Source organism: Vanessa atalanta, chromosome Z, assembly GCF_905147765.1.
Source record: "Vanessa atalanta chromosome Z, ilVanAtal1.2, whole genome shotgun sequence".
Lineage (NCBI taxonomy): Eukaryota > Metazoa > Arthropoda > Insecta > Lepidoptera > Nymphalidae > Vanessa > Vanessa atalanta.
The window spans coordinates 4,079,937-4,105,502 of NC_061902.1; the positions used below are offsets into that span (position 1 = coordinate 4,079,937).

Consider the following 25,566-nt stretch of genomic DNA (forward strand, 5'->3'; position numbering starts at 1 on the left):
AATAATTTCAACTTGTTAAATTAAGCACTGTTCGACATTTTTTTACTTTTAATTATAATTGATACTAATATATTTCTAAGTCAAGTTAAAATACCAAATAGCAATTGTCATTTATTTTTTATATATAAATTAATATCATAAATGCGAAAGTTTGAAAGGATGGAGTATTAAATCATTTCAGAATGGCTGAACGGATCTGAATAAATGACTGGTATATATAATTGTCTGGAAAACAGGTTACATTTAGATCAAAGATCACCTTTTAATTAATATTTTATTTGCTTATGGGTAATATTAAGTGTATTTCGTTGGTGATTCATATATAAATAAATTAATTTGTTAATTATTTATTGTGTCCGACAAAATTCATCCAAATGTCTTGGTGGCATTGAAACTGGCTTTAAGCAAGTCCATCTGGATATGTAACTCCCACTCATCACGTATTTACTGCTAAATAGTAATGCTTAGCATTGTCGTGTTTTGCTTTAAAGGATGTGTTTCTTTGTCGTAGCTACATCCTACAGGCACAAAGGACATTAAATCTTAGCTTTTAAGGTTGGTGGTGCATTTACGTTATTAGAGGGTAAATATTGCTCACAATGCCAATGTCTCTGGGCGGAACTGACCCGCTCAGCATCAGGAGGGTTTTCCAATCTGCCTGCTATGAAAAAATATGTCGTGGAATTATCTCCTAAACTCTATTTAATATGTGAAATTATTGGTTTGGATATAATTAAAGTAAGCAGCTGCTACTTTTAAATTAAAATTGTCAAATTATTTCATTCACAAAGAGAGACGATTATAACAAACTCTTTTTACTTTTTAAATGTATATGAATATTTATCTAGAATTGCGTTTGAAAGTAGATTATTAGTTAATTGAGATATAGGTAGTATTTAAATATTCATGGACCTATCACAACTTTGAAGCGTTGAGCCGTGAAAAATTAACTCATACTATACGTAAAATTAAAACATAACAGTGCATTGTTGGCCTAATTGCTGCTGCTAATTCAGACCTGTTTATAAAACATATCTGGACTTCCTGATCTCCATTCTCCCCTGTGAAACTTAAGCTTACTATTATATTTTATTAATAATTTAATACTTATACCCATTGAATGTATACGAGACAATAATCCTTATTCGTTAATTAAATAATATAATAACATCAATCATTATACATAAAACAAAATCAGAACTATTTTGTGAACCATTAAACGTTTGGTTATATTTTCTTATTTTAGTCGAATATTTTTCTTAAACAATCTCATCAACGGAGCACTTATCCCCTTTGTTTTTAAGACTATTTGGTTCGTTCAAAAACAATATCGGCCAGGTGAAGTAATAATAATGAATTTGTGTTTCAAGTTAAAGTAGGTAATAAAAAAGTAGGTAATTTTATGTAATCATTTCGTGCAATTTCCTAGTGAACTGTGACCAGCTATAAGTCAAGTATTGCACGTTACTTCACATAATATAATTTGATTTCAAGTGTTATTTTCAAAGGTTGTTGTTTAGTTCAGTAAGCGTAAATTTTTTCATTTTAATAAAGTTGTTTTGTTTGGCTAATGGATGGCCGAATTGGTCAAGTATGTAAAATATGTGACTTTGCAAACAAAATTGGTGGTACAGATCCCGGCACCACTGAGTTTGTTTATTTAATTTGTTTTCATAATACAGGTCTAAAATACATTGTGGAAACTTCCGCCAAAAAATAACAAGTGGAATAAATTCCAAGCCTTTTGTCACGAAATGAGTGAATTTACTCGTACTGTACTTAGTTCGCCTTAACATAATACATTTTTAATGAATTATATAATAAAGGTGATGAAATAACAGAAACGATTTATTTTAAAATTTAATTAATAACATGAAAATACAATAAGATATTTGTAGCGTCTAACACCATCTAAACAATTATGATGCTTTTATCAATGAAACAAGTCGTTACTGTTTTTTTCATTAATTAAAATGACATTTAATATTTAATCATTTGTTTTATAGTAATTTAATCATTAAATTATATATAAAAGTTTTATCACATACCCAAAGATTATTTGAACGCTGAATGTTCAAAACACAAACGACTACATAGCCACGATATCTATAAAGTCATTTGGATATCAATATTAAAACTAACTACATTTTTGAAACAATGAAATTTTCTCAAATACAATCTTAAGATAATTAATAGAAATTTTAAATGTATTTACCTACTATGAATTCGATACATCAAAACGAAAATTTCAAAATAGATATATTCTAATGTATTACAAAGACGTGGCGTTTTCCTAACCAGAGAGACATTTCACTTAAATTATATTCGTATTTGTAAACGTTATTTCACAGTTCAATTAAAAATCGAGTTATCTCGTTCTGTCACAATTGATTTCACAGTAGAAAGAAGAACATACATCATTATAATAAATCACTAAAGACGAATATTATTTTTTTATTTTGGAATGAGAGCAACAAATTATTATCTAGTTTTATTACGCTGCCTATATTGTGTTTTTTAATTAAATTACAGCTGATTATTTCGCTAATTTATTATATTTAAATATTATTTTTAAGGTGGAGTGATTAGATGAACAATCTTTTTACAATAAATGATAATCACTGTTCGAAGTTTATAAGTGAGGCCGTTATTGTACAAATTGCAAATTTAATAATCGTTACATTTTCTGCCTTTAGCTAATTATACCATTACTTATTCTCAAACTCATAGTCGATGACTGATAAGAAAGAATACTCTTATCACTCGTAGCTACCACCAATGACACCACATGACTATTATTACGATATTAATATTTAGATCCTGTATTTTCTTAACCTATTTACAATACGTAAATGCTTAGAAGGTCTACTTTAATCTAAATCATACATCACAGTTAATCTATTTCTAATTTTCTAAAGCTGCCTTCGACGGACACGCTGCCGCCTTTTATAATCTTCGATGGGTTTCGTGAAGATATTATTCCAGATGCGTTTATTATTTCCATCTCGTCTAGAGCGAGTAGCGTCTGTCTTTTCTCCATCATCAGATCTCTCGTGTATTTGACCATATCCTGTAAGGGTATGTGACCACCATAATTCGTTGGTAAGCAGGATACATCTACTTCATTTTGAAGATTCTTGATATTTGTGTGGATCTAAAAACAATTAGGAATATTATTACGTGCATTATTATAGTGGCAGTCAAAATTCTACCTATTTTTTGTTCATCTTGGCACAGCATCCGTTGGTTCACTATTCAAGTATTTATAAAATAATACGACAGTTCGCCGTTCAGCTAATATCATATATATTTAATTTATTAATCATACATCTGACATATTATGAGTTCATCTTTTTAGTAGGTATCATGATTAAAATTGTAACATTCGGTTAGTGTAACAATAATAACAGTGGAAATGAAATTATCACCCAGAACTCAATATTTAAATGAAAATTTAAATAAACTCAAATATATATGAATGATATGAATGTATGTTACGTACATTTTACTTTGTCATATTTCCAATTTTTTTATCGATACGAAAGCAATAGCAAACAGAAAAACAAAGAAAAGGGTTTTATCTAATAATGGATAAACGAAAGAAAATCTGGCTATTTTAAATTAAACCATCTCAATTACTTTTAACACAAAATTAAATTGAAGTCACCACACAGTGTAACCTTCGGTATTTCTAAAATCATGAAATATAACTGTTTTATTAAATGGCGTAAAACAGCAACGTAATCGATAATTTTAATCATTGATATAATTCGGTTTGAAGGGTTAGTGGGCCCGTGTTATAAGTTATCCCGCAAGATTGACGATGTAAAATATAATAAAAGTTAAATATAAATATTTAAAAAAATATTGGACAACATCACATACATTACTCTGATCGCAATGTAAGTAGCTAAAGCACTTGTGTTATGGAAAATCAGATGTTGCGACGGTACCACAAACACCCAGACCCAAGACAACATAGAAAACTAATGAACTTTTTCTACATCGACTTGACCGTGAATCGAACCCGGGACCTCGAAATTGCGTACCCATGAAAACCGGTGTACACTTTACTCGACCACGGAGGTCGAACGTCAATATTTATGGTCGGTGGGGTCCACGTATCATCAGTTTACCTACATATTGAAAAAATACAATTTCATAATATCTGAAAGCTACTTCCTGAAGTCGACCTGACTCATCGTATCCGCATTGATAATAAAACGCGGTTATTATCATAAACATCGGACTATCATTACCGGCATACATTTGATTACCCTTTAATAGTGTGAAAACCAGGAAATGACAAATGGCAGCCGTTTTATGCAGCCAGGATACCCTTTAAGTGGAACTAATGAGAACGAACAAGTTTGACTTTAAAATAAAATAAAAATATGGTGTAAATTTTATGCCTTTAAATGTTCTATTTATTCTTATTAGGCTAAAGACTCGAATAAATTTATAAGATCAGGAATGAACGAGACTATGTATTTGATACAATAATATTTGTTGAAATGTAATACTAGAATACTTGTTATATTCTTGCAAGAGATTATTACAAATAAATAATCAGTCTAGTAGGAAAATAAGTTTCTTGTTGATTCTTCTATTTTTATATATTTTTGTATTATCATTGTACTATGTTTTTGTTTAGATTAATTTTGTTATAAACATAATATAATTAATTTTAATTAATTACGTACCAATTTATGAGCTTATTGTTTAGAAATATTCACGGAGAATTGGATGAAAAAAACGATTTTAATTTAGTGAAATAAAATGTGTACAATGAAACAAAAAAATAAGTGACCGAAGAAAAACAATTAAAAAATAAATTATAAATAAAAAGTAATTTAAAAAATGAAACCTTATTTCACAATTAATAAAAATAAACTGACATTGAAAATTAATCTTAATTCAACGTCCTTACATTGTGTGTCGAATAAGGATTTACTTATTTTTATTATTAAGATCGACATTACAAACCGATGGATACACCTACCTTGGTGAAGAATTGAAGAAATTATATAAAACGAATCAAATATTAAGACTACTTAAATTAAAGTATTGTAATTTTTCAATAACATCTTAAGGTCATTTATCGTAGTCGAGGTCAATGAATGCTTTAATTCCTTGTAAACAAAATGAAACGCTTATATTATCGTGTTTTCTATCCGTCTATCACAGACATATTATTTTTTAATAATTTTAATTGTCTTACGTGTAATCTTTCGTTCATTTTGGTGGAGACTTTGCTTTTCGCAAAGTCGATTATGTACTTGAGGGCGACCGGAATGTTGATGAGCTGGAACTCTTTATGACGCATTGGAATTGATTGCTGAAACAACATAATATGATATATATAAGATATATATTTTTAAATTTTATAAATAGTTTATTAACTTAGTCTCTTAGCTTTTTTATCTTAATTTAATAATATATATTATAATTAACACGTTGTTAAGTTTTCACGTCTTAAATATTCCGTTTGGGTGGTATAATCATCATGAAATTTTGCATACCAGTTATCAGAGGTATTGAAAAGCAAATAGAGTACCTACCTGCGAGTGAGCGGCGAGCGGAAAGTAGTTCTAGATAATTCAATAAGATTGAATTATTTTGATATGAACATAATTACGATTTATATGATTATTAATTTTCATTAATATGTAGTTTTTTAAAATATATTTAAGCTAAAAAATAAAAAAAAACCAGTTAATATATACCAACACAATAATGTATTAAAATTCGCATAAATACTATAAATCGTTTCTTCACAGACATCTGCGTCAATGATGTTTTTTATTCCTTCCGTTCGTTGCGAATTCAAGAGTTTAATTCGAATAAATATAGTCTAATATCATTTTGTTTAATTTTTTTACATTAATTTTATGAAGATATAATTATTGTACGCTGGCAACATTACCTCTCCGAATCGCGAGGCTCATTCTTTGAGAAAAGTAAGCACCAGCTCTTGGTTCACTAGAAGTGTGGATCGGTTTATAAGAAAAGGCTACATTTTAATTAAAGTATTTAATTAATAAAAATAAATACTAGGAATCCCGTGACATTATACAACACCTAGGATTCAGTGATATTCTCGAAAACAACAATGCCTGCGTTCCATAGGATAATTTTGATCTTATTCTTGTCATATGCTACTGCTAACTATATCTTAGTTACAAGTAGCATATGTCATCAAAATAATAACTCTGTACGTTTTATACTATTAGCTTCAGTCAAAAATTTTGTTTAATAATTAAAGAGAACTTTGCACTGCACTTTAAGCCGCAAAGAATATGGATTACGATCTGGTTATATCTGCAATTCATATGTAATTTATAGCCAAACGCAGTTTTTCAGATTGATTGACGCTATACCTAATATTTATTAATAGCTTAAATATTATTTCGCAAACGAAATATTTAATATTAAAAGAATTATTCAAATCGGTTTCGTATCTTTGAAAATTAGCTGATTCAAACAATAGACAGTTAGTCGAATAGAACTAACTGCGATGCGCGGATAATATTTATATATTATCCGCGCGATATTTTCAAGTACTTAGTACGTTATTGTTCTGTACCTTATTTCCTGTCATTGGAATGTTCAACAAGAGGTTTTTTTTAACTTTCATTTTCAAAAATATCAAGGCCTTTTCTGGTTCTATAACTCGTTAAAGAACACTTTTACGAGTGACCTTGTGATCAAACTTCGATATTCATGTTGCAATTTTTTGTATGATATTTTACATAAAATTCATATAACCGATATGATTATTCGTCTATTATATATGTTTTTGAAATATTTGATTGTACATCGTACCTACTTTTTGTTGTATTGATTACTGGCTATACGATTTACCAATAGTAAATTTTGATTACGGATGCTTATTTGTTTTTCGTCTATGGTTTGTCAATTTGTTTTTCGTCTATAGTTACTATCTGTTTCTTCTTCCGTTTAATTAAATAGTCTATAACCTTCCGCAGTAAGCGGACTATCTAACGCATACAGAATTAGTAATATCGGATTCGCAGTTCCTCAGTACAATTAACGTGTTTAAAATTTAATTATTGAAAATCGCAATTACAAAATATCACCGCAACTTATGTACATAATACGGCTTCTGTCAATGTCAAACTGAACGTCGGCTTCAGTTGTCAAAATCAATATAATGATATCGCTGTCTGTTCGAAAATTAAATGAAAAATTTTAGTATAATATATTAGGAATAATGCCGTACAGTATAAGTGTCACCGTTGACTACACAAATCATAAAAAAAAAAATGTTACATCAATAATAAGCTTACACCAATACAACAATTTGTCTCACCGTATCGATTATTATTATTTCTGGTTTTAATTAGAATTATTTATCACTCTATAATCTGCACAGTTCGTATATAAAATTTCATATAAGTGCAACCCAACACGGGCCACAGTAGTGCCGATATATGCTAATTTATCTAATAGCCAAGAATTATAAATTGTTCTTTAATTTTTTTGTTGTTACATTTTTTTTAAACAAAACGCTTTAGAGATTCAAATACCAAAAATTTTTTTTTTTAAATTATTAATTCTTTTAATGACCATGAAATGTTTCCATATTTTAGCCACGTCCGCCTATTATTTATAATTATCATTTTATCTAAATTTACCTGGTGAATACATATTTATGCGCAATATATGTAATTCTTATTCATTTTGTCAACATAATAATAATGTCTTTATTCTGTTTATTCCCGATTTTTAACTAACTAGATTTTCATAGAAGGAAAAAATGACGCGAATTGGCAAAAGTTGTACTATGATATAATAAATTAAAACAATTAAAAACCCGCCATTAATGTATATATATATATATATACTTTACTTGGATTACGCTTGTAAACACATCGTATGTATAATATATTTGTAACAGTTTTAAGAGTTAATTTATGTTTTCTTTTCTATACCTACATAAAATATTTGGGCAACGTATTTCCAAGAGAGCAGTAGTTTCTGAAATTATTACGTTTTCTATACTATTAATTGAATAGACTTATTGAGTTAAGTTAGAAGAAGCTAGATAGCTGTTATCAGTCTTAGTCGCTGATTCAAAAGAGAAAATGCTATCAAGAATCATAATTCTACTTGTTTATGGCATTGTACTTTCTTGAACTATAGTTGGTTAAATATAATTTTTAATGTTTATTGTAACCCTGAGACCAGCACTTATTAAATAATTAAATTCGATTGCATATTTATTTTATTTTATTCCATATTTATGATATTAATAAATCAATTACTAGTCTGAACAAAAATTATTTTAAAATTTTATATTTAAGCGTAAGCGCTGAATGAAAATGACGCCAAACTTTACATTAATATTATAACTAATAATTGTGTAAAATCTTATTACGTGTTTAAGGTTAATTATTGTAAAAAAAAAAACAATAAAAATGTTGACCACTGGCTCTGCCGCAGATCTTCTCTCAAAGAGTAAAACGAGGTGAAGGTTGTACACTTATAAGGGAAAAGATGACATCGATTCATCTCGTCTCTCATCTTCAGGTCGTTGTAAGAACGGGTTTTACGAAAGCGTAATATCAATAATTAAATACATGAACCTTATTCGACATTGTGTCGTAAGTGAGGTATTTTTTTATGGTTTATTGCCCTGCAATCAATCGCGTATATTTTTAACACTATATTATGTTCAAATAATTAGGCAATCACAGGCACAAGGGACATAACATCTTAGTTCCCAAGGTTGGTGGCGCATTGGTGATGTAAGGAATGGTTAATATTTCTTACAGCGCCTTTGTCTATGGGCGGTGACCACTTACCATCAGGTGGCCCATATGCTCGTCCGCCAACCAATGCCATAAAAAAAGAACAATATCAAAGATAAAAACAATGAACATTAAAATACGCTCGCTCGTGTATCGTAACCCTGACAACGTGTATGCAAAATTTCTTTATAATTTTATTTAGGGCGTAGATAATAAAATAGTAAATTTGAATATACTTACTTCACCCCACTTTATAAGACGCGCAAAGTCTATGGGATTCCAAGTGGTCACGTGAGCAGTCGTCGATCCGTTACCATCGCCCACGTGTGTGAAACCGAAAATCTGGTCCGTCGGGTCTTCCATCAAGGTTTCATAAACTACAATATGAGCGCGGCACATGTCCCAACAGCCGAATTTCGTCGCGTCGAATTTGCCTGCAGATAAAATTATCCTAACGTTCTAAATGTATATTAAAAATTAAAAAATATTATTAGAGAGATGTATAACAAGATCTTTTAATTTTAATCTTGAAAGACGGGTTCTTACTTAACACTAACAAAGGATGTAACGCTTCAGTTTCCGTGTGAAAGTCGTCAATAGTATTTATGTATGAATGAAAATGTGTAATGTCAAATGTTAAGTCGCGCGTTAAGAATGTGTCAAAGTCAATAACATCGCAGGTCGCAAATATAAAAGTCGCACGTGCTCTATCACAAACAAAGCAAATCGCACAGCACATTATGTAACTATTTATCGTCTAATGTCAATGTACTATATCTTACCCATGTTGTAAACGATGACCCGACGACCCTTGCTGTCTCGAAGCGGCGAAACAACTATGTACCTTGAAATTAAGTAATTATTTTGTAACGTCAAACAATTATGGCATCCACGTAAATTGCATTTATATAACTTGTTCGCAATGCTAAGAGTTCAAGGCTTCGCTTGGGAACTTTCAAATAACTGATGATACATATCTCCCACAGGCCTATATTCTAAACACAACCGTTATACCTTAAGTTGCTAGAAATAGAGTCGATATTTGATCGAAAAAGTTTTACATGTTCGTGAACAACGATATGCCGTTTATAATTAAAAAGTATAAATTGTGCAAGTATCTTGCATAATACTTGCCTTGTTTTGTAACCATGTTAGTAGGTTTATTTTTTTTGCAAATTGAGGCCAATATCGTGTTTGATTACTTGGTATTTTATTGGTACTATTGTTTTCTACTGTGTATTGTTCATGCTATTGTGCTTACTATGCTATTTTATTAATAAGCCGACTGAATTTAAATATTTACCCATTACTAAGAATCTCCTTTACTTTTGGATCTTCACAGTCCAATTTAGTGAAAATGTTAGGATAAAACTTTCTTAGGTTCAAGTATTTCAAGAGCGTCTGTTGAGCCATTGGCACGCTGTATTTCTTGTGACGAAGAAAACGTAGCAGGAATGATTCATCTGTAAAAAAATGTATAAGTGAGCCAACACACAAAGGACACGGCATGTTAACCCCCAAAGTTGATGGCGCATCGGTGATGTATAGAATGGTTAATATTTCTTACAGCGCCAATACCTAAAAACTGGTGATAACTTACCATAAGGAGGCAACATTTCAATCATTTGTACGTTCAATAAAAATAAAAAAAAACATAAAAAAGGAGATCAGAAATGTTATTAACCGTATAAATATGTATTCAGGGAATTTAATCCCGAAGCTTTCTTTTTGATAAACAAGGCCTCAAACAGGGTTTCCTTGACATATTATAAAGTCGTGTGGTCTTTAAAGTTTGTTGAACTGGTCTTATTACAAACAGTTTACTTTTCTTTGTCTTTTTTGTGGATGTAAAGTTATTGTAATTGTCATGTATTAAGTTTTATTTTTTTAAGTATAAAACCACGACCCGTTGCAACATTTGAAACCAGTTTGTTGATGGGAATGGTTTTCTTGCTTATATTTGTAAACTCTTTATTCGCGTGTTATTTATTTGTCGTATAAATTTGGACAAATCCGGAACACCTAGACAGATGACAGCTTTTAAACCGAATACCACCAATTAACACTAATATGCTACATCTAGCATTTTTACACTACTTCTTCTGTACGCAAAACAATTTCAATTTTTAAATCCTTTATATTACACGATATCATACGATCTTAGCCTCTGAAAAAGATTTCATCAGGCATTTTTCGATTGTTATACGGGTTGGTAGAGCTTTGTACGAACCCTCCGAACCACTTACTTAGTTATCAGTTTTGTTATATTCCGGCTTTCAAGATAAGTCAGCCAGTGTAAGTACAGGCACAAGGAACTTCATAGTTCTCAAGGTGGGTGCATTGGCGAAGTAAAGAATGTTTAATATTTCTTATTGCGACAGTTTACATGTACGGTTATAATCATAAAATATGTAGTCCGTTCAGTCCACCTACCTATATATAAAAAAATATCTTCCCATACGTGCGTCCTTCATTACTATTAAGGACGCACGAACTAAGTAGGTAATACTTGCCTTGTCTAACATTTTTAATGTCATTATTCTTTTGTATCCAATCGCGCATAATTCGTATAGCTTGTTCCTTAGTTGCTGGAGTTTCTCTGAGTTCTCTTGCCGCTACTGCTGCTATGTTTCTAATGGACCGGCCCACGCGCTCATCTTTCTCACAGATATCGTTGTTGGCGGTCCACGTAGTGCTTACGGTGAGCAGGACGTGCGCGGTCGTCATTTTTTATTTTTTACCTGAGAACGAAATGGTTTGAGTTAATTGTAGTCTGGATTATTTTGGGAATTTGTAAAATTTACAGCCTTCTAACATGAAGAACTTTTCATATGTTTTTATTGACACGATTTTGTATATTGAAATATTATTTTATGAGACAAATTGTGTGTGGTTAGGAATGGCAATAAGTATTATCATATGCGTAGTTTATTTCATATTCGAAGTCAAGGTCTCTGTTGTAGCCTAGATCAGAGTATAGGTTTACAGCCAAGGCTCACATAACGGATAATTACAAGGCAATACTGCTTTAACATTGATCGATTAAATGTTAGACCTTCCATTCACTATTTGTGAGGATACTTTACGTTAAAATGCTTAAATGTTAGGGTTCTCATTTGTCAAGGAATAACAAGAAAAATGCTAGAAAAAGTATTTCTGTGTTACTGAATGTCACATGAATCTTCCCGCCAAATCAGAGAACGATAACATCAAATTATTCTTATCAATCAAAGAAGGAATAACGATAAACAAACTGTTGATTTACGAAATCCATACGATTTGCTTATAGCTATATAGCTATTCATTTCTTGATTAATATACACAAAATTCACTTAGCCACTTATGTCTACTTTAATTTTATTTACAAAGTTCAGACATTTCGTTGACATTCAAAATGCAATTTTTTTCGCAAATCTATAATTAATATTATCTATGCTTATAAAATAACATATCATATCCATGTCATGGTCCATGAAAATTGAGTAGGATCATTTTATTGAGTAGACACTAAGGAAGGAATTTTAGAAATTCTACTCCTTATGGTATGGAGGGGAAATAGAGGTTGAAAGTTTGTACGGAACTCTGTCATTTATTAAGTTAGAAGCATAATGATATTTTGGGATACTAATTAAAAATGAGTAGATACGTATTTAAGCGTTTATGGATATTCTACCCCTAAGGGGTGTAATAGAGTGATTTGACAAATCTTTTATCCGTCCGTCCGTCATTTTTGAAGTTAGAAGCATGAAAATTTATTTTTGGGCGACTGATTAAAAATAAGTATTTACTTATTAAAGCGTTTCTGGATATTCTACCATAAGGGGGGAAATACACACCAATGTGGTCTTAAATAAACGTAATATTTTAAGTAAATATGTACATATATTCAACATCCACGTGAACTAAGTCGCGGGGAACAGCTAGTCATATTATATTATTCATGAAATTGACCAATGATATCGCGTCAATGCATATCAACTTTGTTCAATTTCGTGTAATCTTGTTGTTGTTAGAACAGGCACTCATTACTGACATTCCTTCCCTGATCCCCGAATTTTGCCTTGTCATTCTCGTTGATACACAATACACATACATCGTCAGAAAAAAAATCTTATATAAAGTAATTAAATCTATTGTAATAAATGTTTTTATATGAAGTTTTATTTTATTTTTTTATTTTTAAATAATAAAATATGTTTATAAAGTTATTTATTTAAACATACATTCTGATAATAATATTTGTTTAAATTAAATTAAAACATTTAACTAAGTATATATAGTAATTAAACTAAAAACAATGATCAATAAATAAATAAAACGATGACATATAAACGAGTAAAAGGCGAAAGAATAAAATAAATTTAAAAAGTATTGCCATGAATTATTAATAATTTAATTTTCGAAACAACTTATTTATAAGAGTTTACAACAAAGATGAATTACAATTCGGTTATAAGGTAAAAGCCTCTAAACGTCTCACTGCTAAGTTAAGTCTAAGTATCCTTTGAAGAGAAGGTTTTTAGGTTATTCCATCACGCTGCTCAAAAACAGGTCCGTGGATACACATGTGGCAAATTTTAATTGAAATTATACAAATTCAGATTTCCTCGATGTTAACCTGATCGATAGTAATATCGAATACAAGATGAATTTGAAACACAAATTAAGTACATAAAAGTTGTGTTTGAACTCGCAGTCATCGATTTTAAGATGCACGCGTTCCTACCACTGGACAATGGACTGGACTCGGCTCGGATACTTCGGCTACATTAATTTTAATTGCAATTACAAGTTTAATTATAATTATAATAATGGTAATTACATTGTTGTTCACGGGAACTTAAATTGTTTGTTGTCGGTAAGAGATTGTCATCACATTTAAGAAAGCCTGGTCATTAATGTCCGAAAATGTTTTAAATTTTGTATTACTTGTATTACTTTAGCACCTAATCATATTATTCGTTTGTTTTTATTTCACAATGGATTCAAAATATGATATTTCTTTAAATTTATTGCTAAGCTTATTATTATTTATATATATACTTATATTAATTATTATTACATTGTTTGATTTGAGAATGTGTTTTGTAATATTTAGCTTTTCTTTGCTTCAGAACTTCAGTTAGTATTATACCATTACTGTTGCTGTCTGTCACCATAGAAGACGAATTGTTTATTTCTGACATTCATGTGGGTGATATTGTAAAACTGTATCGTGTACAAAAACAAAGGATGAGTTTCGTCTAAAACTATAAAAGTTTTTTGAGTAAACTTTTTAGCATAAGTTTAGAAGTCCAGGAGCGGTCCGAGACGACAGATCATCCCCAATAAATCGTAAACATCAAATTGAAAAACCTTCTGAAAATTATCAATTTACGATAATTTAATATATGAATAAGGATGGATAAGGAACTTTTCGTAAAAATCATCGAAATTATATTTGTTCTATTTTTATAGTCGCCAACAACCTTCACACATGTTTCAAATTTAATCAACTGGCCATCACGAAGAGGAGACTTCCTTTTGACCTCCCCTATATCTAATAAATATGGCTCCCAAAATCTTGCGACTGGTCCTGAGTAATTTAAAGTAATTATCCAAAAAAATTTAATTGTCATATACAGAAATCTTTTAATATTGTTCTAAACGCATTCCTACTAAAACTATTCTTGTGACATTAGAAGGTTTTGTAAATGAGAACGAAAATCTGCCGGAGCCGGTTGTAACGAGGCTGACATACGAAATATGACCTGATTTAGTTTGCGATATTAATTCAAGTGTTACGTATAACATTCGTGGCAATAATAACGCTCCCTTCAATTAAATATACGAATATTTAAGTCGTGGAGAATTTTTTATTTAAGTAATATCTTGTTGATGAAACATATACATACCGATTTAAGAAACACGTCAGTCAATCGTTTTTTTTTATGATTTCGATAATGAATATCGATATTTTAAATCGAGAACGAAAAAAAGATTCAATATGATTAATGACAATAAGTTAAAAGTTATTTGAATTTATAATAGCAATCATTTTATACCGACATTAACGATTAATCTCGTCTTCTCTATAATACGTGGCAAATGAAATATTCAAACAATTAGTTGTTTTATGTGGTAGTTTTAGGTCGTACATTTGAAATGATTAAACACAAAAATACATAAAAACGTATTTATCCCTCTTCGAGGGGGAAAAAACAGACGATTGACTAATGGCTTAGAGGTCACTGGAACTCGGTCTTGACTGTTAAGCCTGTGGCAAATATTCGTTAATATACCATAAGGGTGATTGAGGGGGCAGCCGCCTTTATAATAAGGCTGCAGCGTTAGCGTCCTAGCAAATACCAGAGCGCTAATTCTACACATAATCACATAATAATTTACATTAACGCAAACGAAACGTAATAATTGCTATTTTAATATTATACTAACACAACAATCCAGTTGTGGTCCGAACGGTCAAAGTTCGATCGATATTCGTGATCGTATCGTAACTGACGTAATTAATTTATTAAATCTAAGTAAACTTATCATACTGATCGAATCTGTTCATATGTTGGCGTGTTTGAGTAACATAAGTAACATTAAGATATTTATTTTACTATTGCAAAATCAAATTAAGTGAAGAAGTATAACAAATCGTTCATTAACTTCAATGAATGATTAGGTCCTTTACAAACACTCACTTCGCATTTTAATCGCATTGTTATATAAGTAGCTCCGATTTATTATTATTACACAATGCCATGAATTTGTAATTGAAGCAATGAATGTTTTTTTAATCTAATACATTCATTCATTCCATTGTCATTTCCCGCTCGTAATTCATGTTGTACTCCGTTATATAATTTTTTTCTTTGTTACCGAATTTCTAAATGTAATAATGCGTTAGGTAATATATGGTTAAGTCAGGAATAATTGACGTGCACCGTACCACGATACACTTAAAATGTCAAGGATGACTAAGATCGGGTACAGACGGTCAGATAAATGTAACATGAGAATCACTGTTATGTAACTTCCATTCTATGAGGACATGGCTGGCTGAATTAATTATGGTACCACAAATGTACTTACGTATTTTATATAATTTGCTGTATTTATTTTTATGTTGTCTGTGTGTATCATAGTTTTAAGCAGCAATAGCGCTTCATTCTGTAGTACTGACATTAGTAATAGAATTTTTAACGAGAAAATTACAGTGGGTTATGAAAAATGTAACAAATGTTATTTAAGCATTCTGTTTTTTTTTTTCAAATTAAATAATAGTAACAATATAATTATTATTATATTAAAAAATATACAATTTACATACATGTATTTACGTAATTAACACAATAACTTCCAACACTGTTACTGACAAATAGGTACTTGACAAAAAATACAATTCATTTACGGACCCGATCCGATATTTGAACCTGGAAACTCGGATCTGAAACCTTATACGCTAATGAACCAAAAATACAGTTAAGAAACACACCGACAATCGATAAACCCATTCTAAAAGTCAAAAGTCAATAATTTACATACACCTAAACAAATTGCCCGTAACAAAAAATCACATTAACGAAAGTTGCTAGATATTTAATTCGGTATAGATGAGGAAAAAATTGTATGTTTCGAAATTTCATTAAAATTGCAACGTGTAAAATAAAAATAAGTATTTAATGGGCTATAAATAAGTTGGCTATAACAAAAATATCATTTACAATAATTGCTTAATATTGTATAAAGAAAAAGTATTAACTCTTAAATACATAAAAATCAGAACACGCAATAGTATATCCTATAAATACATTAAATAAAATTTAAATAAATTTATGCAATTCTAATTATATGATACTGATGATACCTATACTCGCCTGTAATGAAAAAATAACTTGAAAACATAAGTTCTCATTCTCTTAGTACTTATTCTGTAAGCCGGCTTGTATGGAAAAATAATAATGTCTGAATACGAAAATGTTACACTCATAACATTGGTACAAGGAACAAAGACAAACTTGTTAGGTACTCTTATTACACGACTCAGTAACTTTTTTGAGATGTTTACGATGTTTCAACCAGCTTTAAAAAAATGAAACAGGTATAAATATAAAACAACTATACAAGTTGGTTAAAAAATAGATTATAAATCACATTGGGAATAAAACAATCACCTCTTGACTATTTTCTTTACTAAATTAAAAATATAATAAATTTAAGAAAACTGGTTTAGTTTTTTATGCAGATTATTTTCTTGCCTAGGAGCAGTTTTTATTTAGATATTTAAAGCTTAGTTTAGTGAACATAGACTGTACAGATTTTTTTTATTAATGCCGGATGTTAAGTCAGTAAATGGGTCACGTGATTGTAAGTGTCCATGGTACGTACAAAGTACATCATTCCGTAGTGCTGTGTCTCTTGTGTCTGTAATTAAAGTGGCTCATTCAACCTTTAAACAGTCAAGAGCAATTATTGATATTTTGCCGGAATAACTGATTAGTCGGTTGTGCCTACTCGTAAATAGTTTCTTGCCGGTTCTGCGCGGTAGAATCTACATTCCGAACAGGTGGTAGCTTTACTTTAAATAGTTTGGTAAATGACGATTCAAAGGTGCTTGCAAAGCCTACTTGAATAAAGTATATTTTGATTTTGATAGCAAAGGGCAGAAACTCCTCACTGAGCTAAGACTAGACCTTTCGGGGAGATCATCTGGAATACACTCATCACTTATTCACATTTGAAACCGCAAACTTCGCAAATCAAAAGTCACGTAATTTTCCATTGGGCATACATTATCCCGGTACAAACGGAAATTTAATTATTTGAATCAGTAATCATAATTCTTAACCGATTGGGCTGTTTTCGTAACAATATGAATTGCGACACGTTTATTGTGTCATTTATACGTCTTTAGTTATTACATCAAATGAATAATTGTGAATACTTATATATTACGATATACTATTTTTCTGATAGCGATTTTGTAACACAATTTTGGGGCTAGACGATAAATCATAAACGAAAATTCGAGGTCGCTTTCGAAGGCATTTTAACATCATGTTCGACCTTTACTTATATGATATTATATTATTGTATACCACACTTGTCATTCTTTACTGGCAAGGCAAACTACACGTGGCAAAATTTAATTTATAAATGTTTGAATCATTTTGGCAGTAACATTAAAATGACCAGAAAAAAATATGAATTGAAATCCTTAACAAACGCTACAATTGTATATAACAATTAAATTCATTGTATTCATTTAAGAGGACTACAAGAGCTAAGTGCCCTTGAGAATCGCACGCACACACTTACAAAATCGACAAAAACGGCAAGCCCGTGTACTAAGGGTTAAGCGAGGTAACGAGATTACGCCCAAATATTCTAATAGATGGCGCCAAACCGAGCGACGTAAGATCAATCATAAATCTCATAAAAAATAGATAGGACAACAGAATTATTTTTATTTCTTTCGATGTTAGTTAACAAATGATTATAAAGTAAAACTGATTCAATTAAACTTACAATATTTTTATTTATATTTTGTATACAATAAAATAGACAGTTAGTTTTAACCTTTTTTTTTCTATTATTTATATTATTATACCTCAATTAGTTCTTATACTAAATATTGAAACATACCAATTTTTAACATTTTATAAAAGTTTAATGATCTATTTATATAATAAAATCGTAAGTGTTCGAAATCTGTAGTGTAGTGACCGTGGGGTAACATATAGCGTAGTATTTGTTCGTTTTGTTTTTTGTTTTTTGGTTCATAAAGAAAAAATATATATTCAATTAAAAAAAAAAAATCTAAATATTTACTAGAAAAAAATGTTGTCAATTCGATTTGGTTGAATCATTGATGAATGAAAGGTTAATCATAATAGGTTTAATCATAAATCTCATAAAAATAGATAGGATATTAGAATTATTTGTATTGCTTTTGACTGTTATTCGAAAATGATTAAAAAATAAAACTGATTTAATTAAACTTAAAATATTTTTATTTATATTTAGTACTACAAAAAAAAAACATTTAGTGTTAATTTTTTTTTAATTTTTTTTATTTAATTTCACTTGTATGTATTAATGTTATTACATATGTCCTGGAATCTTGGAATAAATATTACACCCACTTTCAGCTGAAAGTTGGCACACATATTTAATCTCGATGACAATGCACGATTCATGAATTGCTGCTATATTCAATCCAATATGGCGGACGTTACAAAAAAATTTAAATTTATGAATTACGTACAAATGACACTTCTAAATATTCTAGTTCTCTGGTTCACAACAATTACATTTTTTTTGTTAAGACTTTACTTTTTTTTATTATTATTAAAATTAGTTCATACATAACTTTAATTCTTATTATAAACAATCGATAAAATTAAACTCTTACGCAATATAAATAGCTTCCGTGTTATTGTTTTCGACTTTCTTTATTCTGTAAAAAATAAATATATGTTAGTAATTACATTTTTATTAATTATAAAATTATGTATTTAAAAAATATGTATCTTAATATGTCATAGTAGTTATAATGAAAAAAAAATGCTTTGAGTTCATGGGGATCGAATGTAGTCACTTGATCCCCATGAAAGTCAATTGATGTTTTCCTTCCTTTGACCAAATACTCTATCGTAATTATTAAGAATGACTCGAAAAATCTGATTATATGCGAACTGATTGCACATTTTTCTAATAGATGTTTTCAATATTCATAATTTATAAAAAAAAAATATGTTTACTAATTAAATACTCTTACCTTTTAATATCGTTCATATGTATTTTCGGCGCTTGATTTATATAAACGTTTTTTAGTTTTCCTCACGCGATTCACTTTATTTCCCATATTTACACAATTAAAATTTATAACAAATAATATAATAAAAAAACAAATGCCTAATTACTACTACACTATTTTAACTTAATATATTTATTTACAAGAAAGAATAAAATTATTTTAAGAAAACATGAAACAATGAATTTACAATTAAAATTACAAAAAAATATCTCGTAACGTAATGAATGATGCGGCGAAAAGATCGACACGTCTGTATAGCATCAGGCCTCGGCCGGCATTGTCTGTACACGGCGTTTACGCACACATGCGTACGCATTTTGTTCGAAAATAAGAATATCGGATTTAAAAAAAATCTATTGATTTTACTAAAAAAGTGACACCCAGGTTAAATAGTATATTGCTTGTAGAATAATCTGACAAAAAACCAGAATTATGGAACGTATATAAGTATAGTTATTATTGATTAAAAGATCTTTTTAGAGGTAACTTTGTGATTTTTTTCTATCGTACCAAATTAATTACATCATGTTTTCAAAATAACAAATACTTAGCATGTATCCTGAAGATTATCATATATTTTTTTCATTTGGTTTACTGCATTGGATCATGTACTTTTTTGCATTATAAAACTTGCATTTAGCTCATGTAGTCCCCTTAATATAATAATAATAATAACTAATTCCGCCTGTTACAGGTTTTTCCCAAGGGCAGCTAAACGTGTTGTCTTGATCGACACTACATTACTGTGATTAAATTACTGGCAACATAAGAATCACAAGCTATCCGCTCAACCTAATCATCACAATCTTCTTCTCGGGTAATATGTTTATCGGTTTCTTTTAGAAAATCATCCCCTAGCTTCCCTTTTAGTTTCAACGTAACCTCTTCTGGGAGATATTTTGCTACACCACCCAAAATGCATATTGTATCTATTTTCCAATAATCTGGTGAACCAAAGGCGTCTTTATCGAGTGCTAATTTAGCGAAACCTTCGAAAACATCATAGTTACAATGTTTTAATTTCCCAATTAGCACAGCGGCTTCTTTATACGCCTTAGGATGAATTCTCTCTATTTCATCACCTTCGAAAACACACAAAATCTGTCTGAGGGCTGATAAATCGTAAAACGTGTAATCCTCTGGCTCTTTGTCTTCACGGACTCGGTCTGCTATTGCCGAAAGTTGTTCTTTACTCAAACCATAATCTAAACCGAAATTTGTGATGACGTCGAGATTACTCAACGTCAAATTTTGGTAATCTTTTGGTTTTATAGCTATTGTGATCCATCTTAATAACGATAATACTTCATTGGGAATATTCGATATATCTTTATAGAAATCAATAATTGAATTCCAAATGAATCCTGCTTGTGAATTATTTAGCTTCACTCTTCCTAAATGCGATAAACAATTGACGATTTCCTTTGAAGATAATTTCTCCAAATCTTTTAACGTTACATTAGTATTTTTTGAAACAACAACAACCTCTTTGCAAGTAAGACACGAAATATTTCCAGCGGACAAGAGAAAAATAATCACAGCATACATGACGAGTGTACGTAGACCTTCGCGTTTGCCGGTTTCCGACGGCTTTGTGAAACTCATAGCTGAGCGACTAATCAATGGTTTTCATTCAGATTTTTAGGAATTTCGAAACCTATGACGGGTTTTGTTTTGGTTTCATTTCATTGTGATGTCGCTCATCTACATTTGGCGCGAAATTTATGAAACCTTTTTTTAAATTTAACTTTTAGTACCAAGTAGTGTACTTAGTTCAGTTAGGATTGCAGTTTGTCGATAACAATTTACTTTAATATTGTTTGTAATAAACCATCACAATTTACAACTATAACATTGCATTTTAATTTAAAGTAATAATATAAATGGTATGGTATGGTATGGTATCTCATAAATGGTCAATGCAATGAACTCTGAGCATTGTACTTATTCTAAAATCTCGTTCTTGGTGAACGGTCCTTCTCCATTGGTGATACCATGCTGCGAGTTGTTGTCAGTTTGAATCTTAAGTAAGTTTTCAGAACGGAATCGAGACATTGCAATGTATAGTTGACCGTTTGAAAATATGGGGCTCGGCAAATAAAATCCGACTTTGTCCAAATTTAGTCCTTGGCTCTTGTTAATTGACATGACAAATGAAAACTCGGAAGTTGGAAAGGGAATGTTGTACTTGAAAATGTGAGATCGTTGCGGAGCAAAAAAACTCGTACGCCTTCAGCTGAGACAGAGATAACTTCAAGAATATGACAGTTATCTCTTCATTCCTATGAAATCAATCCCATTTCTATGAAACTACTGCCACAGACATGCCAAAGTATTTATTTTTATTTAACGCATTTTACACTGATTTAAAGTTATTAAATACTTTTTATTAAAACACAAAATAAAGACCAACGTATTTCGCAGTAGGTTTGCACGGTTTTCATTTGTTGTTTTTTTTATACAACCGTTCTCGAACCGGCCAGTAACTTGTTTCAACGCTTTAAAATTAATTATTTGTTAAATCGCAACAATTGATTAAATTGTAATCAAGAATCCTTTTTATTTTTTGCATATCTACGGCTCTTCAAAATGATACTATAAGCGATTTTTTAAGTTCATCTATCGTCCCATAATCATAACATTTAAAAAAAATAAATATTATTACGATTAAATACTTCTTAGAACATCATTTTTATTTATTTATGTGTAAGTTACTAATAAATTTTGTATTTAAATTGTTTTTGGTTTAAAGCCTCAAAGTAGAAGTAGTGTAAAATTGTCGTATGTATTTTTTAAATTTTTGTCTCTATATTCATATTAAGTAACAAAATAACGCATCTTTTGAATTATACCCCGTAGACAATTCTATTATACGAAAGCAAAAGTATTTCTTTAAATCTAGTAGATTTTTATTCCAGTAAATGCGATGCCATGACACATATCATGTCTGGTATCTGTTTATAATTAGTCTCGTGTTCGACGGCGAAGGAAAACGGATAAGAATCTGAATCTTTGCTTTTCCTAATTTTATAATATATAACGGAGCGTGGTCACTTTGGTTGTTGATTTGGATAATTAATGAATCGAGTAGTTGGCAATTATGTTTGATGGCTGATTTACTCTTAAGAGCGGGTCACCCCGAATGGAGTTGTAAGTGTCATGGCAACGCGAGCCGTTATGTTTTGACAAGCGACTCGAATACGATGGTTACTTGCAAATCCATTTGCTCTTAATCGAGATGAATTATTGTAATCTCTTGATATTTTTGTGGTGTACGATTATTGAATCAATTAATACAGTGATTAGACGATATTAAATACGTTTTATTTTGTGAATATCTCCATTTCACGGCCAAATAGTTTTCCATATGTCGGATCAATCCCCGAACCCAATTCTTCGGCATCCTGCTCCTCCGACATATATATATAACTATTATAAAACACGCTGCATCTTATATGAGTTTTGTTTAGATTGATTAAGTGGTTTTTATCAAGCAATTATTACAAAGACACATCTATTCTATTATAAATAAAGGCTATATTTATTTAGTATAACAAAGCATTTACTAATGGTACAAAAAACATCTTAATGAGTGAATCAAAAAATCACGTACCTAACGTGGGAAAATTTCTAGAAGTTTTAATTCTTAAAATGTAAAAAATAATTTTTTTATAGAGTTTTTTATTAATAAAGTACTTTGCATGGGAACTCATGAGATAGACACAATGAAAAATTTAATTAATTTCGATATCAATTACATACAGAATTTATAAAAAATAATAATAGACGATTTTAACTTATATAGGAACAAAGTTTAAATTACAACGCAATACTAAATTAACAATATCCTAATTCCTAGCTCGTTAAGTAGATTACAAGCAAGTGCAACATAATTACGAATGGTATTTATATTTAGGTTGGTTTTCAAATAATTAAAACGATATCCCTTTTGCGACTTACATTTTACCGGACGTTCACCTGTGTGTCGGACGGGCAGATGTTAGGTGTGTAATTTTCTGTATCCTTGACTGTATGTATTAATATTATATTAAATCAAAATATTCTCTACTCAAGTATACTCATAAAAGCACTTTTAATCGCCATTATACAATGTTGAATTACTTATATGTAGAGCTACCACCGATTTGGAAAGTACATTCCACCGGAAACATCCAGCAAGAAACTCAGTAATTACACCTTTCCACGTGATTTCCAATATTTATAATATTAGTTTCATTTAATATATGATTTTAGTATCCTTTATATATTTTATGATTATTTATTTTCGGAAAAAATACGACATAGTTTAACGGACTAACGTTTGATACCAAAATAAGTCTCACGTAAGCCAATCAAAACATAAAACTAAAACAAACCGGTACCGTACTTAAGTTCGGTTCAGTGACGCCATTGATAGGGTTGATACGACGTAGCAGGAATAAATGTTGGTATGTACTGACAATCGCGCGTCACTTTTCGATCTTATTGGTTTTATATTAGGCTATAAAATGGTGTTGCTGTCCGACATATAAACTTAGGCACCGTGTGGTCATTATGAAAGTTGCCGTGTATATTTTAACAAGTTGTATTGGATACTAGTTGGTTTACAATCAAAAATAAAAGAGACATTGCTACTCATGGCGGTCATTATCTAACGTTAATTAAAATAAAATTATGCAAGTAAAAATTCATCACAATAATACGATGACTAGTAAACAAGGCGATATGACGTCACACGGAACACGTTTTCGTTCGCAGTAAACGGCATTAAAACTTCATGCTTAAGTCGATATGAATCGAATGATATTTCAAGTACGCAATTTGTATCAAGCATTCGATGTAAAACGGCTTTTAACAGGGAAACTAAGTAGCGAGACTGGTGAATAGGTCATATAGAAGTTTAGGGAAAATAACGAGATAAAATTTCAATTAACTTGTTTATTATGAAATAGAAGTTTCCTAAGCTTTTATGAGTCTTTCTACGTCTGAATACTACGTGGTACGCACGTGCAGAAACAAAAATATACCAAGTCCACTTTAAATATTTGAACCAATCGAATATACAAACGGACATAATAGAAACAAACTCTTCTGTATACGTCATTTGTAAAATAATCATATTATTATATACTTTTAAACATCGACAAAAATGAATTAAGTGCCGTTATAAACACAGCTTTATAATACCTTATAATCCTGATAGATGGTTAATTTGACATTTGATATGCTGATTCTTTATAGTTTAAGTAATTATTTATTATAAAAAAATGACTTATCTAATTATGTTTGAAGTTTAAATTTATTTGTAATCAACAGCATTTAAAATTCTATTTTTACAGATATACCTAAAGATTACATAATTTTGGTAAAAGAAAAAATAATACAATAACAAGTAGAATTCATTTTATAGAATTACATGTATTTGAACGTTAATGTGTGTGTTTGTGTAAATTAGTGAGAAAGAGATAGAGATAATGTATTTATGACTGTTGTGTTAAATAAGATCGTTTAAGATTTCAAGAAAATTTTTATGTTACGTTTAATGTGTTTTTGTTGCGAAATTATTTTTTTTTATTGCGCTTTATTTAAGAAAATAAGTCCATATTAGCAAAGAGTTTGTTATTATATATAATTGCAAACTTCTCTATGAACGAATATCAAATACACAAAGTTGGAGTGCAATAACTTTAATCGGTAATAGATACTATAATCATGATAAGGTAATCAAACTATACAACTTTTTAGAGCAAAGAGGTTGTAACAACAGTTTTAAATTTACTTGAATAACAACAAACAACATAATTAAAAAAAAAAATTTAATAAAATTGTTATTAATTTTGTGTTTGTTTGTAAAAATTTATAACACGCAAGTTATAGGTTTTATTGGGTATGGTTTGATTTATATCAACATGGTTATAATAAGTTTACGTTTATACTATTCTATGATTAGGATTTTCCGCTAAGCTATCTGATAATTTCAAGATT

General features: G+C 29.9%; 2 protein-coding genes across 2 annotated transcripts in view; both read right to left on the bottom strand.

Annotated features, from left to right (window-relative positions):
* Nucleotides 1-1,945: 1,945 nt before the first annotated feature.
* LOC125076155 (retinaldehyde-binding protein 1) overlaps nt 1,946-25,566 on the bottom strand; it is a 32,385-nt gene continuing 8,764 nt past the window's right edge. The window contains exons 2-7 of the mRNA XM_047688142.1: nt 11,288-11,515; nt 10,078-10,237; nt 9,557-9,618; nt 9,015-9,208; nt 5,222-5,338; nt 1,946-3,154 (exon numbers count right to left, since the gene is read on the bottom strand). Coding sequence (XP_047544098.1) covers nt 2,894-3,154; nt 5,222-5,338; nt 9,015-9,208; nt 9,557-9,618; nt 10,078-10,237; nt 11,288-11,501 — 1,008 coding nt within the window. The 5' untranslated portion in view covers nt 11,502-11,515 and the 3' untranslated portion in view covers nt 1,946-2,893. The remainder of the gene's footprint in view (nt 3,155-5,221; nt 5,339-9,014; nt 9,209-9,556; nt 9,619-10,077; nt 10,238-11,287; nt 11,516-25,566) is intronic.
* Nucleotides 20,374-21,186, bottom strand: LOC125076227. The gene has a single exon (XM_047688290.1). It carries the CDS (start codon nt 21,184-21,186, stop codon nt 20,374-20,376), a length of 813 nt encoding a protein of 270 aa, XP_047544246.1.